This window comes from Myotis myotis, unplaced genomic scaffold (genome assembly GCF_014108235.1).
Source record: "Myotis myotis isolate mMyoMyo1 unplaced genomic scaffold, mMyoMyo1.p scaffold_m19_p_18, whole genome shotgun sequence".
Classification (NCBI taxonomy): Eukaryota; Metazoa; Chordata; class Mammalia; order Chiroptera; family Vespertilionidae; genus Myotis; species Myotis myotis.
Window position 1 is genome coordinate 5,109,489 of NW_023416322.1, and position 16,107 is coordinate 5,125,595.

Below are 16,107 nucleotides of genomic sequence, written 5' to 3' on the forward strand. Positions count from 1 at the left end.
GCAGCTTCAGTCATTTAAAGCAGTCAGGTTTTGTTTTATAATCTCTTCCGTTTCCTCTTACCGATGTTGGTTCTAATTCATTAAGCATTTAAGTGCCAATTAATTGCTAGCCATTATCTACACTAATAAAATACAAATATGCAAATTGACCGTACATTCACTATGCCTTAAGCCATGCCCACCAGCCAATCAGAGCGACTATATGCAAATTAACCCAACCAAGATGGTGGCCGGCAGCCACAGAGCTGGAGCAAGCAGGAGGCTTGGTTGCCCCAATGATGGAGGAAGCCAAGCTTCCTGCCACGGCCCGGCTCTGAGCTCCACTCAAAGCAACAAAGTTTCAATTATAGAAGATAGATAAACCCCAGATACCTGCTTTCAGCTGCCTGTGGCCACAGAGCTGGAGCAAGCAGGAGGCTTCCCTCCTGCCCACCCTGGCCGGCTCTGAGCTCCTCTCAAGGCTACAAAGTTTCAATTGTGGAAGGTAAATAAATCCCAGAATATAAAGGAAAAAAAAGGAGAGGCTGGGAGCTTCTGTCACCAGGGGGCTTGGCCAGCCTGAAAATGGCCCTCAGCCCCTCACCCAGATTGGCCAGGCACCCCAGTGGGGACCCCCACCCTAAAGGGGGTGTGGCCAGCCTGAAAACAGCCATCAGCCCCTTACTCAGGCTGGCCAAACCTCCATGGGGTGAGGGTCCCCACTAGGGGGGCTTGATCAGCCTGCAAACAGCTATCAGCCCCTCACCCAGGCTGGCCAGGCACCCCAGCAGGACCTCCACCCTGATCAGGGACACCCTTCAGGGCAAACCAGCCAGCCCTCACCCATACACCAGGGCTCTATCCTATATAATAAAAGGGTAATATGCAAACTGACCCTAACAGCAGAATGACTGGTCACTATGACACACACTGACCACCAGGGGGCAGATGCTCAATGCAGGAGCTGCCCCCTGGTGGTCAGTGCGCTCTCACAGGGGGAGCTCTGCTCAGCCACAAGCCAGGCTGATGGCTGCCGGTACAGCGGTGGTGGTGGGAGCCTCTCCCGCCTCCTCAGCAGTGCTAAGAATGTCTGACTGCAGCTTAGACCTGCTCCCTGCTGGCAAGTGGACATCCCCCGAGAGCTGCTGGGCTGCCAGAGGGATGTCTGACTGCCAGCTTGGGCCTGATCCCCCAGGGAGCATGCCTAAGCCAGCAGGTGGACATCCTCCGAGGGGTACCAGACTGCAAGAGGGCATAGGCTGGGCTGAGGGACCCCCTTCCCCACCAAGTGCACAAATTTTTGTGCACCGGGCCTCTAGTACTAGATATAATATACAAAGATAGACAAGATGCCATCTCCACCTTTAGGCAGGCGTTCACTGAGCACCTATTACTCACCCAGTACTAGCCCAGACCTTGGGGCACAAAGACCACTATGCCTAAGCACACAGCCTAGTAGGAGGAGACAAGTACAAAGCAGTAAGGGGGCGGGGGGGCTATAAAGGGAAGTTCCATGTACAGAGAGGCCCTGGGGGAAAGGCCATAGGGCCTGAGCCTTGATCTGGAGGGAAAGAACCCCAGAGGGAAGCGGAGCCTGGTTCTGGGGGAACTGCAAACAGGATGTGACTGGAAAGAGGGGCTGGGAGTCCTGCCAGAACTGAGGCGAAGGAAGGGGAGGGGTTTGGGGGAGGGACCGAGGTCTAAAATGTTTTCTGGGCATCTGGTTAGGAGACATGTAGTGAATGAGGGACACCTGTGTAACAGGTGTGCAGTGTGGGGCGGGCTGTGGCTGGTTGGGAGGGGAGGTTGAGTCCAGAAATCGTTCGGTCAGCGGGGTCACTGTCCGAAACAGAGATGGAGGAAAGAGCTGAAGACTGAGAGGTGATCTCCTGTGTTAGTTATTAACATTACACCCACGGATCTCCCCCAAACGTGATGCCTAAAATTGCCGGGGAACGTTGTGCTTCTTCCGACCCCGCGGCCCGAGGGGCGCCGCCCGGCCACCAGAGGGCGCCGAGCGGCCGGTGGCCCCGGGCGGCGATGGCGGAGGCGCGGGTGCTGCTGCTGCTCTCGGGGCGCCCGCGGCCGGCGGGCTTCGCGCAGAGCGTGTGCGGCCTCCTGGGCGCCGGGGCCGGGGCCGGGCCGTGGCCCACACACTGCGGCCTGCGGCGCGGGCAGCTGCTCCTCTCGGCCGGGCCGTTCCCCGGCGCCACGGCCAGGCTCCCGCTCCAGGTGGGGGCTCCGGGGGCCGGGCAGGGGGCGGGGGCGGGGGCGGCTGCAGGCGGGGCCTGGGTCCGGCCGGGCGCCCCGCGGCGCAAACCCGAACCCACGCCGCTCCCTCCTGCCAGCGCCCCGCCTTCTGCCCCTTCGCGGCCCTGGACCGGCAGCCCCCGCCGCCGGGAGCCGAGCTGCCCGCGAGCCGCGGCGTGGACCTGGGCGTGGCCGTCGTCCTGCAGTCCAGCGACCAGACGGTCTTGTTGACACGAAGGACACGCACCCTCCGCGTTTCCCCCAACCTCTGGGTGCCCCCAGGTGAGCGCCCCGAGGACACGGCCCCGGTCCCTCCTCGCCGGCTCCCCGCGCCCTGCCCGCCGCGGGGCGGTGAGCGGTGAGCGGTGAGCGGTGAGCGGTGAGCGGTGAGCGGTGAGCGGTGAGCGGTGAGCGGGCGGCCACGCACACGCTCTCACCTCCCGGGCCCTGTCGCTGCAGGCGGCCACGTGGACCCCGGCGAAGCGGTAACCGTGCGGCCCCGCCCTGCCCCGTCCTGAGCGGACGCCTCTCGGGACCCGCCTGCGTGCGGCCGGGGAGGTCAGGCCTGGCGTGACTCGGCCTCTCTCTGCAGCTGCTGGACGCGGGCCTCCGCGAGCTTTGGGAAGAGAGTGGACTGCAGCTGCCCCGGGGCCAGTTCTCGTGGGTCCCCCTGGGGTTATGGGAGGTGAGACAGGGACCTCTTTACCTAACCTAGAACCCCCACGCCTTCTGCCCCACCCGGGGCCAGGGAACAGCCGGGCCTGCCTTGGAGAGTGGGTGGTGTGGAGTTCCCAAATCCGTTCCTCACCCGTGTCCCTCGGCGCCATCTCTACCCTCCCCTTCCTCAGCTGTATTCCCAAAGCCTCAAGAAGAGACAGGAAGTTCTCATTTTTGCCATTTTCTTCGTAGTCCGCCTACCCTCCCAGGCTGAGCTGGGGTCCCCCCAGATACCATCACGTCGTTCTCTACCTCCTGGTGGTCTCCCAGGAGTCGCAGCAGCAGCTGCAGGTAGGGCTGGCGGGGGAGGAAAGGCACTAGGCTCCGGAGGCCCAAGCAGGCTGGTCTCACTGTGACTAAGGTTGGGGTTCAGGGGGTGTCAGGGGAAGCCTTCCGGCCCCAAGTTCCTCTCCATCCACCAGTGGGTAGGTTGTGATCAGAGCAGGCCTCCTGCCAGAGGCCATGATAAGGGACCCACATGTCTGGCCCCAGGCCCGGATCCAGCCAAACCCAAGCGAGGTGAGCGCCTTCCTGTGGCTGGGCCCCGAGGTAGCAGCTGCCGTGGCCGCCTCGGAGGGTGGGACAGAGGGGCCCCGACCTCTCTCCCAGGACCTGCCACCCTCAGTCGTGTAAGTAAGCGCTGCTCCCTGGCCCTCCGCGCTGCTCCCTGGCCCTCCGCGCTGCTCCCTGGCCCTCCGCGCTGCTCCCTGGCCCTCCGCGCTGCTCCCTGACCCTCCGCGCTGCTCCCTGACCCTCCGCGCTGCTCCCTGGCCCTCCGCGCTGCTCCCTGGCCCTCCGCGCTGCTCCCTGGCCCTCCGCGCTGCTCCCTGACCCTCCGCGCTGCTCCCTGACCCTCCGCGCTGCTCCCTGACCCTCCGCGCTGCTCCCTGACCCTCCAACACACCAACACACACACATTGAAAAACTCGGCTTGTTTCCTGGGGGTGAGGGGGACTTGAGTGATGGGAGAGATTAGGGGGCGAGTTGGTCAACGGATAATGAAGAGAACACAGAGATCAAAGACACCGGCCTTCCAAACGCCAAGGCTTCCTGCTGGCTGGCTGGCCCTGAAGACCTGGGTTTGTGCCCCCTCCCCCATAGGGGCGCCATTTAACCTCCCTGAACCTGTTTCCTTTCTGTACAAGGAGGAACACACCACCCATCCCTCTCCAGGGGTGGTTGGGAGGGTTAGGCGGCCTAATGGCTATGGAAGTGGCTAAGCCAGAGCTCACACACGGGTTGTCGTTGTGCAGTGCCATGGAACTGGAGGAGGGAGAAGTCCGACCTCTGGCCCTGCCCATGTCCACACTGCTGCAGACGACCCCGGCCACGGCAGAAGGCAAAGAGAGGGTCAGCACTGGGACCAAGTTTGCCCTCAGGCTCTGGCTGCAACACCTGGGCAGGTGAGGGAGGGTTCCCCAGTATTGGGCTGAAGGCACTAGAGCACTGGGGTGGGGGGAGGGGGCCGGGGAGGAAGAACAACTGCTCTTGGGAACCCTCAGGGTGATGCCCCAACCATGTGCAACTGGAGCTCGTGTGGACCCTGGGCCTGCAAAGGAAGAAGAGAACGTGGACCCCCTCCCCCCAAACCAGGGACCTGGAAAACCAAGTGCATAAGCCCCTCCCCAGCCCACCTCTATGACACAGAAGATTCACAACCTTTATTATGGGTAAGAACTTTGCTACAACTTTGGAAATAAAAAGTAAAATTACAACAGAGGTCCTAGGCCCTGGAGGAGCCTGAAAAAGGAGACTGGGGACAACACCAGGGTCCTCCCACCTCCCAGGAAAGGTGCAGAGTCAGCCAGACCTCACCACAGGCTGCGGGCCTTTGGAGGCTCGGGCGCTGGGCTGGTCAGCGTGAGAAACACTGTGAACTTAAATATATAAATAGAGCCCCAGGCATCGGCCGGGCCCTGCTCCCAGACTCCTGGGTCAGGGCTAAGGCCTTGTCTCCGCCTCAGGGAGACACACTGGGAAGCAGGAGGCGGGGGAAGTCGTCTTTGGATGTATTTTGGTTTTCCTTGTTTATGTACAAAAAATCTACAACCCAAAATAGAGTTCTCTGTCCATGTGTCTGTCTGTCTTAGTTCTCCACCTGTCTGTTTGGCCAAAGAGAACGGGTGGACATGAAGAGACAGTGGCTCTGGGGACAGAACTGAGCCATGGTTCGGGGACTGGGAAGAGAGGGCATAGAATTCAGCCCTTCCTGCAACTCCCATCCCATCTGCCTCCCACTGCCTTCGCTAACATACCCAAAGGAATATGCCAGCCATCTCAAGAACACTTCAAAAAGTAGGAAGGACCCAATGTCCTTTAAAAGAGGTTAAATATTAACCCTTTGGATGCTGGCCTTGTCAGACAGAAATGAGGCCAAAAACTAGTGTCTGTGAAGGTCTTTCTTGCCTGTGGCCAACCCCCCCTCGGGGGCAGAGTGGCCAGGGCTCTGGACTCCACAGCATCCTTGCCCATCCTTGCTGGGAGACAGTGACGGTTCCATGATCCAGGGGACTCAGTCCAGGGAAATGATGTCTGACCTGCAGCCAGTCAAAGAGGGACCTGGGGGCAGGGGTCCTCCGTGCCCCTCCCTCAAGGCCCCCCCAGGAGCCACAATGCTACTGACACGGCCAGGAGGGGGTGCTGGAGTGGTGCTGCGGTGAGAGTTCCCCAGTGTGGGGGCTAATGGGCCCAGGAAGTGGGAAGGGGTCCCTCGGTACTGGAAGAAATGGCCAAGGGCATCCTGCTCATCTAGCGAGGTGATGACGGAGGGGCCGTAGTGCTGGGGGAATCAAGGGCACAGTGTAAGGTTTTATCCATTCTTTACCTGCCTCCCGTCACTCATCTCGGAAACATCCTGGATAAAGCAACCCCACTGGGTCCCTAGTTCTTCTCTGAGAAGCAGGGGATCCTCTCTGATTCTTTCCCTACTTTTCCACACCCACCCTGACTCCCTGCCTTGTGGGTGTCTGAAGTGAGGAAGGTCGGAGGAGGCAGGCATGGAGCTCAGTGCACATGGGCACGGAGGGTGAGCCGGCGAGGGGCGGACTATACTGAAATCTGGAGACAGAACAGCAATAGGGATCGAGGAAGACGTAGGTGAGAATCTGGGGAAGTACTAGGGGGGCCTCGGAGGGAATAAACTGCCTGTTCCACCCCCTCTTCTCTCACGGGGAAGCCGATTTAGGTCCACAGGGAAAGTGAGAGAGGGGGGTGCCCACTAGTGCCCAGAAAGGAAGCTTCAGGAACCTGAGATCTTCATAGGAGAAGGGATCACTTACCTGACTTTCAGTCTGAAGGAAAGAAAATAAATCTAAACCTGGGGAGAAAAATATTAAAATCAACTTCCTGTCTGACCCCTTTACCGCAAAAAAAAAAAAAAAAAAAGGAGTTCCCTGAATTGTGGCCCTTTGCAGAGACCCAGAAAGCTCTGAAAGGGAGCGGGTTCTGACCCGGTTCCGGGGAGGATGGAACAGTGAGGGGCCCCACTTGGTGGCACGTCCTACCTTGGATGTCCGCCCCCAGGGGGAAGGCAGGTGGGTACTCGTGCAGTGGGAGACTGGACAGGAACTCGCCGCCCAGCGCCCCCATCGCAGGGCTCCGTAGCACCGACGACGCCGGCTGGTGGCCAGATGCCAGGACCCTGTGAGGAGACAAGGAGCTGGGGCAGCCAGCGGACCCCCGATGCCCTCGCCCGGCTGGGCCCCCCGAGTCCCCTCTGACCAGGCTTTGCCCCGTGACCAGAAAGCTCTCCTGACTTTTTCCTGTTCCTTCGGCAATAGGTTCAGACTATTTCCTCATACCCTTTGCTTCCAGGCAGAGCCGGGATGGCAGCTGAGGTGACAGGGCAATGCTTCTTGGTCGGGGGCAGGTCCTCCTCATCTGATGAGCTTTCTATTGTCAGGTCAATAACTTCAACCTTCTTCTTATTCTCTGAGGGATTGCCCTCTTGGACTGGGCTGTACTGGGGGCCTGTGGGTGATAAGGAGACTGTGTCTCAGAGAAGAGGCCATTCAAGCCTTAGCTCAGCTGGGGGACAGGGGGTCACTCACCATCCAGCCCATACCCTGGCGGGGGGCAAACCTCAGATGCCTCCTTCTTGGGTTTCAATGGGCACCAGGATCCATCTTCCATGAACTGGATCTCATCACAGTCCGAACAGGAATTAAGAATCTCCATGAATAAACTGGGGGAGGGAGAGAAGGGACTTCATGGGACTGGGAGATGGCAGGGACAACAGCCAGGAAATTCTGCTACTCATCTTCCTGAACCTCAGTTTCCGCATCTGTAAAATGGGGAATTATCCCCCTCCACTGAGCTGAGTTGTTAGAACCGAGTACTGCATGCAAAAGAGCTTTGCAAACAGTTTTAAAACAAGTATCTTCTAAGCATCTATCACATGTAGTACCAGGGACAAAACAAGGAGCAGAGATAGGGAACTCCACGCACCACCTTGAAAAGGGCCTGGGAGCAAGAACCGTAAAGCACGTCTGGAAGGGGCCAGAGAACTAGCTAGGTCAGCATATCCAGGCCCTCAAAGAACTTTATTGCTGGGCTCGGTGAGAGGTCCAGTCGTTGTTGTGAGCGCTATAATAGCTTGCTCCAGTGGCTCTGCCACTCACTAATAATGTAACTTTGGGCAAAATACTCCGTCTCTCTAGGCCCCAGTTTCCTCTCTTGTAAGGATGGTACCTCTGTCACAGTTACTATGAGGACACAAGGAAGCAGGTGTGCGGAGTGCTCAGCGCCATGCCTAGCATATAGTAGTAAGTCCTCAATGTTGGGAATATGTAAGTAGATATTATAAAAGGGGGTAGAGTACATATGTGTATGTATATGTATACACACACATATACACATGTCTATACACATGCATATTATGTGAGAGCGAGGGCGAGTCCCAGTGGCTGTCCTAGGAAAGGACAGAGCAGAGAGCAGAGAGGCCCTACCCATCAATGATAAGGGATTCATAGGGAGCCTTCTTGTCACACACAGGACACGTCCACGTTGGCTTCTTCTCATTCATCTGCAGATACAGGGCAGCATCGAAGCTCTGCAGGTGGGCGCAGGTGAGGGCACGACAAGGGACGGTCAAGCGCATCTTCCCGAGCTGCGGAGAGAGGAGTTCTCTGGTCAGCGTCCCCCGCCCCAGAAAGCCTCACTCCTGTGGCCCCAGGCAGCCTCCTCTGAGTCCAGAGGTTTAACCCAACCCCCTTGCCCCTTCTCTTCTCCCTTGTACCCACCGGGCACATGAGTGACACCCGGAGACTTGTGGTGGCCACCTCACTGTCCGGGTCAGCGGTCAGTTTCTCCTTGACTGAAACAAGAGTGAAGCCGGAGCCATGAGGCAAGCGAGGCTGGCGAGGAAGCCTGGCAGGTGGTGAGGCCGGAAGCAGATGGCGCTGGCTGAGAGGCCGCTGGGGAGCGAGCCTTTGGGGGCCAGCGGGCGGTCACCTGGGGGTGGTCTGGGGTCGGATTATGAAGGGGTGTGATGTTGTGGGTGAGTGTGTGGGTGGGGAGATCTCTTGATCCCTGAAGATGCTTAAATACAGCTGGTGACACTCTGGCAGAGATGACCTAGAAGGAACTGAAGCATCAGGAGACAGTGAGAGTAGATGACCCTAAAGATCCTTTCCAGTGGGGAGAACCCATATTCCAGTGGAGCCAGAGTTAGGGAATGCAAGGGCCTCACGCGGTGCCTGGGAGGGGTGCGACTTCTCCACTGATTGGCAAGGGGGTAAGGGGAGGTTGAGGTTAATGTGAGAAGTGAGGTAAATTGTCGTAAGAGGGGTCTGGGTTTGATTCAAAAGGCTAGAGGCCCGGGAAGACTTGGATCCAGGTGAGAGTGGGAAGAGGGGCAGCATGCTACTCACTCAGTGCCCGGGAGTGGTCTGGGTTCCGGATGCCCTTTGCTCTGAGTTTCTGTAGAAGCGTCCCTGCCGTCAGCTGCCTCACCAGGTACACAGACAAGGAGTAATTCTACTTGGAGGTGGGGAGACAGTTAGCCTCTGCTCTGCACACCACCCCCCGACCCTTCGTCCCATGAGGACCAGGGGCAGCAGAGAGACCCACAGAGAGGAAGAGGCTTCCCAAACATTCCTCCCCACTCCCTGCACTGCCGGCTTCTCCATCCTCCCTGACGCAGCCATGCTCACCCGTCCGAACTCAGATGACCAGTTGACCACGATGGTGTTGGGAACAGTGGCCGAGAGTCGAGCCAGGGGAGTGATGTTGATGGGGCGGCTGGGCCTCTTGGGCTCAGCCCCATTCTTGGTGGGAGGAAGGTAACCCTGGGGAAGGGAGAGACTGGTCAACATGTCTGGTCTCGGGTTCCTCACTCCCTGGAGGGAAGGCCAGCTCATTGACCCAGGAGATGGGGCCCCTCAGTGACAGGAGCACTATCACTGTGTAGGGCGTTCATTCCTAGGTGACAGGGAGAGTTTATTCACTGACCAACGAAACAGGAACCCGCTCACTGAGCTCTAGAGGAGGAAGAACAGGGATGCCCCATTTGGTCCAACTCGGCTCTAGAGGCACCTCTGAGAAGCCTTCCCTGAACATCTGGGTTGAGCATCACTCCTCTGGATTCTGGCAGAACCCTTGTTCAGCCCTATCTGAGCACTCTCTGGATGACACTGATTCGACCAGTTAACTGAGTACCTATTGTGTGCCTTAACTGAGTGCCTACTGTGTGCCAGGCACTGTGCTATGCATGTCTCTTTCATAACAGGTTTGTGATGAACGTTTAGGAACGGAAACAGAAGGGGTTACTGCCAGAAGGGAAGAGCATTTACCGGCAGGGGGCACAGTTTCCCATTGACCTTGACAAAGAGGTTGGGGGGGAAATAATCCTCCTGGGGGCAGCTGGTCTCACAGAGACAGAACCTAGGACGAGATGAGAGAAGAGAGAAGAATGGGGTTCAGTTTCTTGAGCAGAATCCCCAGTATAAAACAAGAGCCCAGGACTGGCGGACGTGGCAGAGCAAGGATATCCCCTCAGCGTATCTGCCATACCCTCACTGCACTCCCACCCCCAAGGGGGCCCGGCAGGGAGGGAGGGAGCTCAGCTCAGCTCACCTTAGCTGCACCTGGATGGTATAATCGCATTTGGCTCCCGGCAGGACCTCTCTGTCACAGGGAGAGGAGGGAGAGGTATCAGGATGTGGCCCCAGAGGGCAGGGTGAATGGACGGAGACACAGAAAGTTAGGACCAGGGGATAGCAAAGGGACACACAAGAGAATGAGAGACAAAGCAGGTTCAAGGGGATGGACAGGGAGAGCAGGGCCAAGAAGGAAGAGCAGAGGCCAGGGCTAACCCTGGGGGAGGTGAGAGCACTGAAGAGATGCACCTGGACGTGAGGATCTGCTGCACTTGCTGGGGCGTGAGCGCAAACGTGAAGTGCGCTTCCTCAAACCGCTGGCTCGAGGTGGACGCTGAGGACAAGAGGGGGCAGTTACTCCCACGCCCGAGCCCAGGCTGATGATTCCACAGGATGAAAGCCTGGGAAAGGCTTGGGAAGAGGCACGGAGCCCAGGGAGAACTGAGGGACTGCAGAGAGCCATACCGAGGGTGGTGGGCCGGATGAGCTCCCCGTAGACTTCATAGAAGGGCAATGGTTTCATGGTGACATCGGGGTGCACAGGCTGGGGCAGAGAGGGGTGCATGTCCACTTCACGCTTGGGGCCCAGCAAGGTGCCAGGGGCCAAGAGGGCCGGGGGGATGGGAGCTAGAGGACCAGAGGAGCCCACCGGAGGAGTCCCGGGGGGCAGAGAGAGAAGGGAGAGATCAGAGGGCCCCAGTGTCTTGCGGGGGAAGCGCCGGCGGTAAAGCTCTTTGATCTTCATCTGGACGCTGGGGGCACAGCTGGACTTGAGGAGGTGCAGGGCCTTGGCCAGGAGCTCGTGCTTCCGTCCACTCTTGTTCCGGCCAGCAAAGCCAAGGAGCACCTGGAGCTCAGACACCCGGAAACTCATCACCATGTGCTGTGGAGAACAGAGAAGCTTGAGAATCCTGCCTTACAGAGGCCTCAGACACGGGGCTGAGCTACCAGGTGGGCAGTGCCTCTTTCCAGCTCTGATCCGAAAGGTGCTTTCAGCCTGTAGTTTACTGCCAGACAGCGAACCTGGCCAAAGGCACACCCTGGTTCCACTTTATTAACCCTCTCCGGTCTACCTACCCAGGATCCCCAGAGCTTGAGCAACCTAGCTGCCCACACCTGCAAGCTGACCAGGTGGGGGCAGGGGGCAGACAGCAAGCCAGCCAGCCTCTGGCACCTCTGAGCCCACTGCAGCCTCCTACCTCCATCCTGCCCGCAGCCTAGACTCTCCTTCAAGCTGTTTATTTCCTTTCCTGCTCTTTCTGACTCTCAAACCCCTCCCAGCCTCCAGGGCAGAGGACAGGAGACAGGGAAGAGAGGGAAGATGGGAAATCCCGAGGCCAGACAGCCCACAGGGGAGAAGGGTCAGGCGGCTGGAGGATTGGGCCCCGTGGCCCACACCTCAATCCACCTCCGCTGTTCTCCCCAAGCTTCCTGGCCAGGGTTTTGAGGTCGGGTTCAATGCTCACAACTCCCCCAAATCCTCTCTCAGTGTCATTTACATAACCACCCCTCCCTCAGTCCTACTTCTTGAGGGAAACAAGACCAAAACTGGGGGCGAGGTGGTTCAGCGAGAATGTCTAGGAGCCCCTGCCCTGGGCAGGCCTTGCTAGCCCCCCTCAACCCTCCCCGCACAGGAGGCCCATGGCTCCGGGCCCTCTGAGGACTGCGGGAGCACGCGCTCTGCCAGGGCTCTGCCCTCCTCCTTTCCTGGCCTCTGATTTCCCCGCGGGCTCCACAAGAACCCCCGTCTTCCCACCCGAGTTTCACACCCACTGGAGCAGGACCTGCCTGCGGGCACCGGATGCCTCTGCCAAGGGCCCTGCCCAAGGCTCGGGCCGCACGGCGCCCACCTCCCAGAGGAGCCTGCAGCCCCGGCCCCGGCCCCACGTCCGCCCAGACACATCTCCAGGCCGCGATCGACGGGCACCTCCGCCTCCACGACAGCTTCTCCCTCCGGCCCGACCCTACCTCCGCTTCCACCGCCAAACGCGACTTCTACTCGGGTCCCCGCCCCTGCGCCTCGGCCACCCCCGCTGCCACCACTGCATCTGCCCCGGCCCCGCCCCTGCGCCTCGGCCACCCCCCCAGATGCACCCCTACATCTGCCCCGCGTCCCCGCCCCCTTCGCCTTGGCCTCCCCAGACGCACCCCTCAGCTCCGCCCCCTGCGCCTCGGCCACCCCCGCTGCCACCCCTGCATCTGCCCCGGCCCCGTCCCTGCGCCTCGGCTCCCCCGCCCCCCCAGATGCACCCCTACATCTGCCCCGCGTCCCCGCCCCCTGCGCCTCGGCCTCCCCAGACGCACCCCTCGGCTCCGCCCCCTGCTCCGAGGTCCCCCCCGCAGCTGCACCCCAGTCCCGCCCCCTGCGCCGCGGCCCCCGCGCCCCGCCCCTTGCACCTCGGCTTCCCCAGATGCACCCCCTCAGCCCTCCCCCTGCACTGCCCCGCCCCCTGCGCCGCGGCCCCCCCGCTGCACCCCTCGGCCCCACCCCTGCCTCTGCCCGCGCCCCGCCCCCGAGCCACGCCGCAGCCCTCCTCGCCCGCTGCCGGCTCCTCGCGTCCCAGCCCCGGCCGCCCGCGCGCTCCCGCCCGCCAGCCCGCCGCGCCCGTCCCCGCCGCCGCCCCGGCCCGGGCCCCGGCGGACGGCAGGCCCGGCACCTTCAGCTCGCCCAGCTCCGCCATCTTGAGGCATCGCGGGCGCGAGCGGGGCCGGCCAGGCCCAGGCACCGGCGCGCGACTCTCCGCCCCGCGCCGGCCGCCGACCGCGGCTGCTCCGCCCCGTCCGGCGCCCGCCCCCGGCCCCGCCCGCCGCGCGCGGGACGGCTCGGCCGCAGCCCCTCCCACCGGAACGGCCCGCACGGCTGGGGCCGCGCTGCGCGCCGGGTGGCGGGGCGGGCGCACGGCGCGAGGTCGCGGGGTCCCCGGCGGATAAGGGGGCGGCCCGGGGCCCGGGAGGGGCTGGCGCCGGGGGCGGAGGGAGGAGCCATCGGGAGGCGTCGGGGCTGCCGAGCCCAGCCGTGGGGGAGGGGCGCGAAGTTCCCCCGCAAGTTCCACCCGCGAGATGCGGGGTCGCGCCTCGGGGACGGGAGCGATCGGCCCGGTTTAGGGGCGCCCTGGAGCCGCGACCAGTTCAGTTCCGGACCCTGTTTCCCACCCCCAACCCCCATCCCCCCAACTACCGCACAGCCCCGGTCGGGCCGCAGCAAAGTTCGGCGCGGAGCGCGACTTACCGGCTCGGTTTCGGGGAGCGGGGACAGCGCTCCGAGGGGAGGGAGGGGGCGCGCGGCGCCTTCCGGCTGCACAGCTAGAGGTCAGTCCCGCCGCTGGACGCTGCAGCCGCGGCTCCGCCCGGCGGGAGCTCCGCCCGGCCAGCGCCGGGGCTGGGGCCGCCCTCCCTCTCCGGCCGGCCCGCCCGCGCGGCGGGAAGAGGGGAGGGGGCGGAATCTGGGGCGCGGGAGGGCGGGACGCCGAGTCGGGCGCTGGAGAAGTTAACTCCTCCGGGGAGCGGGTCTGCAGAGCGCGGGCTCGGACCTCGCGTTCCGGTTTCCGCTCCGGCCCCGGCGCTGGGAGGGGGCCGGCCGGGCATGAAACCGTGGGCCCGGGATCGGACTGCAGGGAGAGGTTCCCACTTGGTTGAGACCCTGGAGGAAAAGCCTGGGCTGCGAGAAGCCAAAGCGCACCTAAGCCCTCGCTCTACCTGTGGCCTCCGGCCCTCCGCCCCAAGGACACCCGAGACCCCAATCCTTCGGGGTTGCTGAAGGGGAAGAGGGGAAGTTTTCCTACCTCCCAGAAAAGACATCTTCCTGTCTCTCTCAGCTGCTTGCTTTCCTTCTTCCAAAGCCTTGGACTTGGCAAACTCCCCATTTCATTCCCCACCGAGCTAACCACGCACATGCAGGTCTCATGAAAGCACCCAAACAGGTACTGGCCGCAAATACGGCATCTTAGAGGTAGTTGGCTGGGATCTAAATGATAATGTTTTTGGTCGACAAATATTTGAATGCTGTTCAGAGATTGTTAGGTGCTGAGACTTGAAAGCCTTGCAGTGTAGCAACAGTGAGTGACAAGACAGTTAAACCCATAATCAGCATACAGAAAGTGCTTTAATAAATATGAATAATTTATCTAGCTTAAGCCTTCAGTGTACTCCTCCCCACGAGAACCCATCCACGCCGTGGGCCTGCAGATGCCAGCCTACCGATGTCCCAGGTACCTGTTGGAGTGGACCATGCCCGCTACTTCGTGGATTTTGTCCCTAGGGAAGATGTCCACTTTCATCTGACATCTTGGGTTCTTTCCTTCTTTAAAAAAAAAAATATATATATATATATATATATATATGGATTTCAGAGAGGGAGAGAGAGAGGCAGAGACAGAGAGAGAAACATCAATGATGAGAATCATTGATAGACTGCCTCCTGCACACCCCCTACTAGGGATCAAGCCCACAACCCAGGCATATGCCCTGACCCGGAATCGAACCATGACCTCCTGGATCATGGGTCCACGCTCAACCACTGAGCCACGCCAGCCAGGCTTTCCTTGCTTCTTTGCTGCCAGGAATGGTGGGACTTCAAGCTAAACTCACGTTCAAGTATTTGGTTCCTAATTCCAACTACTCACTCCAACACTTGAGTCTTCATCAGGCCATAAGCTCATTTTTTGTTCATGCCTCTAGATCAAAACTTACTATGGACTAATTTGTATCTTCTAGAATTTTCACTCATCTCAAAAGGAGAAGGATAGGGAGAAGTAAAAAAAGAGAGGCAGGTCCAGAGGCAGTCCATGCTCTCTCACGTTGCCCCTCCCTCCTTTCCTCTCTCCCTCCCTCCCTCCCTTTCTCTAAAATCAATGGAAAACATCCTCCGGTGAGGATTTTAAAAGAGACAGGGGAACTCTTTGGGAGTGATGGATATGTTCATTACCTTGATTGTGTGATGATTTCATGGGTATATACATATGTCAAAACTTATCAAATTGTACACTGTAAGTACATGCAATTATTGTATGTCAATTATACCTTGTTAAAGCTGTAAAAATATAAAGGAAAAAAGTTAACCTCACCTTCATTCCTGGTGATTTCATGAAGGAGGGATCTCCTTTAATAGTTTATTTGGGGTTATAAGTCCTAGCATCCTTACAGGACACTAGAAAACTAGGACCCAGGGCACCTGAATCTGATCCTACGTGCTGGCTCCATGGGCACAAGAACTTTTTGGTGCTTTCACTCTCCGTCTTCAGTGCCTGGTAGGTAGTAGACTCTAAATATCAGTATAATAAATGTTACCAGACAAAGGAGGGAAACTGCAAGTCAGGACCAAGTTCCATACTGAGGGTGTTCAGACATCCGGGCCCCATCATGGCCTACCAAGCTTCACCCATAAACTCCTACATCAGAAAATTGGGGGGCGAGGGGAAGTGAAAGAAGAGTATAAGCCCCTACAGAAGTCCCATTAAATGGAGGGCCCAGGAAGAAGGAACAGTAGGACTACAGTTACTTTGAGAAAGATTTATTTATGAAATCAAGAATTTCAGGGCCTGGGTTTTTGGGATAGCAGTTCATGGGGAGGTTGGGTTATTGGGAAGACCAGAAACTGGGGAAAGTTCCACTTTTGTGTTAACCTTAACATTGTGGCCCTAACCGGTTTGGATAGAGCGTTGGCCTGCGGATTGAAGGGTGCCAGGGTTCCATTCTGGTTAAGGGCATGTACCTTGGTTGTGGAGTAGGGAGTGTGCAGGAGGCAGCTGATTGATGTTTCTCATTGATGTTTCTAACTCTCTATCCCTCTCCCTTCCTCTCTGTAAAAAATCAATAAAATATATTTAAACACACACACACACAATGACCATTCCTATAACTCGGCCATCCTGGGATAAGCTTCTAGGAGCCCCAGAGGGAGCCGAAGGTCTGGCTGCCATTACCAAAGCTGTTTCCTGACTCATCCTTGAACTTAGTCAAATGATTTCCCCCTCTCTGGACCCCTCTCTCTGCAGTTTCATTTTTCCCACCCACACCCCTTGTGTCATAAGATACGTAATAGTTCTTTTCTGTTCTCTGAGAGCAG

At 59.1% G+C, this 16,107-nt stretch overlaps 2 protein-coding genes across 9 annotated transcripts; one reads left to right on the top strand and one right to left on the bottom strand.

Moving 5' to 3' along the window:
• Nucleotides 1-1,855: 1,855 nt before the first annotated feature.
• NUDT17 (nudix hydrolase 17) lies at nucleotides 1,856-5,024 on the top strand. Of its 6 annotated transcripts, none has more exons than XM_036343645.1 (8): nucleotides 1,856-2,211; nucleotides 2,328-2,511; nucleotides 2,689-2,714; nucleotides 2,822-2,914; nucleotides 3,139-3,237; nucleotides 3,369-3,575; nucleotides 4,200-4,296; nucleotides 4,449-4,591. In XM_036343645.1, the coding sequence occupies exons 1-8, from the start codon at nucleotides 1,915-1,917 to the stop codon at nucleotides 4,451-4,453; spliced, it is 1,008 nt and encodes a 335-aa protein (XP_036199538.1). In that variant the 5' UTR covers nucleotides 1,856-1,914; the 3' UTR covers nucleotides 4,454-4,591. The 6 variants fall into 6 exon arrangements, with proteins under 6 accessions (XP_036199538.1, XP_036199535.1, XP_036199532.1 ...); XM_036343642.1 differs by having other exon boundaries at nucleotides 1,898-2,211; nucleotides 3,439-3,575; nucleotides 4,449-5,024; XM_036343639.1 differs by having other exon boundaries at nucleotides 1,978-2,211; nucleotides 4,200-4,349; nucleotides 4,449-5,024.
• PIAS3 (protein inhibitor of activated STAT 3) lies at nucleotides 4,593-13,453 on the bottom strand. Of its 3 annotated transcripts, none has more exons than XM_036343637.1 (14): nucleotides 13,273-13,453; nucleotides 10,509-10,926; nucleotides 10,293-10,377; nucleotides 10,021-10,071; nucleotides 9,738-9,828; nucleotides 9,099-9,233; nucleotides 8,817-8,922; nucleotides 8,187-8,260; nucleotides 7,893-8,053; nucleotides 6,996-7,129; nucleotides 6,747-6,915; nucleotides 6,450-6,586; nucleotides 6,225-6,262; nucleotides 4,593-5,725 (listed from the first exon to the last, which is right to left on the bottom strand). In XM_036343637.1, exons 2-14 carry the CDS (start codon nucleotides 10,921-10,923, stop codon nucleotides 5,459-5,461), a joined length of 1,863 nt encoding a protein of 620 aa, XP_036199530.1. In that variant the 5' UTR covers nucleotides 10,924-10,926; nucleotides 13,273-13,453; the 3' UTR covers nucleotides 4,593-5,458. The 3 variants fall into 3 exon arrangements, with proteins under 3 accessions (XP_036199530.1, XP_036199529.1, XP_036199531.1); XM_036343636.1 differs by lacking the exon at nucleotides 13,273-13,453 and adding an exon at nucleotides 12,701-12,846; XM_036343638.1 differs by lacking the exon at nucleotides 13,273-13,453 and adding an exon at nucleotides 12,012-12,073.
• Between the last annotated feature and the right edge of the window lie 2,654 nt (nucleotides 13,454-16,107).

Bases quoted from the DNA above. Each gene is read 5' to 3' on its own strand.
- NUDT17 (XM_036343639.1), top strand. From the start codon at position 2,020: ATGGCGGAGGCGCGGGTGCTGCTGCTGCTCTCGGGGCGCCCGCGGCCG. The intron at 2,915-3,138 runs GTGAGACAGGGA...TTTTCTTCGTAG, and splicing joins TCCCCCTGGGGTTATGGGAG to TCCGCCTACCCTCCCAGGCT. The intron at 3,576-4,199 runs GTAAGTAAGCGC...GTCGTTGTGCAG, and splicing joins GACCTGCCACCCTCAGTCGT to TGCCATGGAACTGGAGGAGG.
- PIAS3 (XM_036343636.1), bottom strand. From the start codon at position 12,724: ATGGCGGAGCTGGGCGAGCTGAAG. The intron at 10,927-12,700 runs GTGCCGGGCCTG...TGTTCTCCACAG, and splicing joins CGGAGCTGGGCGAGCTGAAG to CACATGGTGATGAGTTTCCG. The intron at 10,378-10,508 runs GTATGGCTCTCT...TCTTGTCCTCAG, and splicing joins CATCCGGCCCACCACCCTCG to CGTCCACCTCGAGCCAGCGG.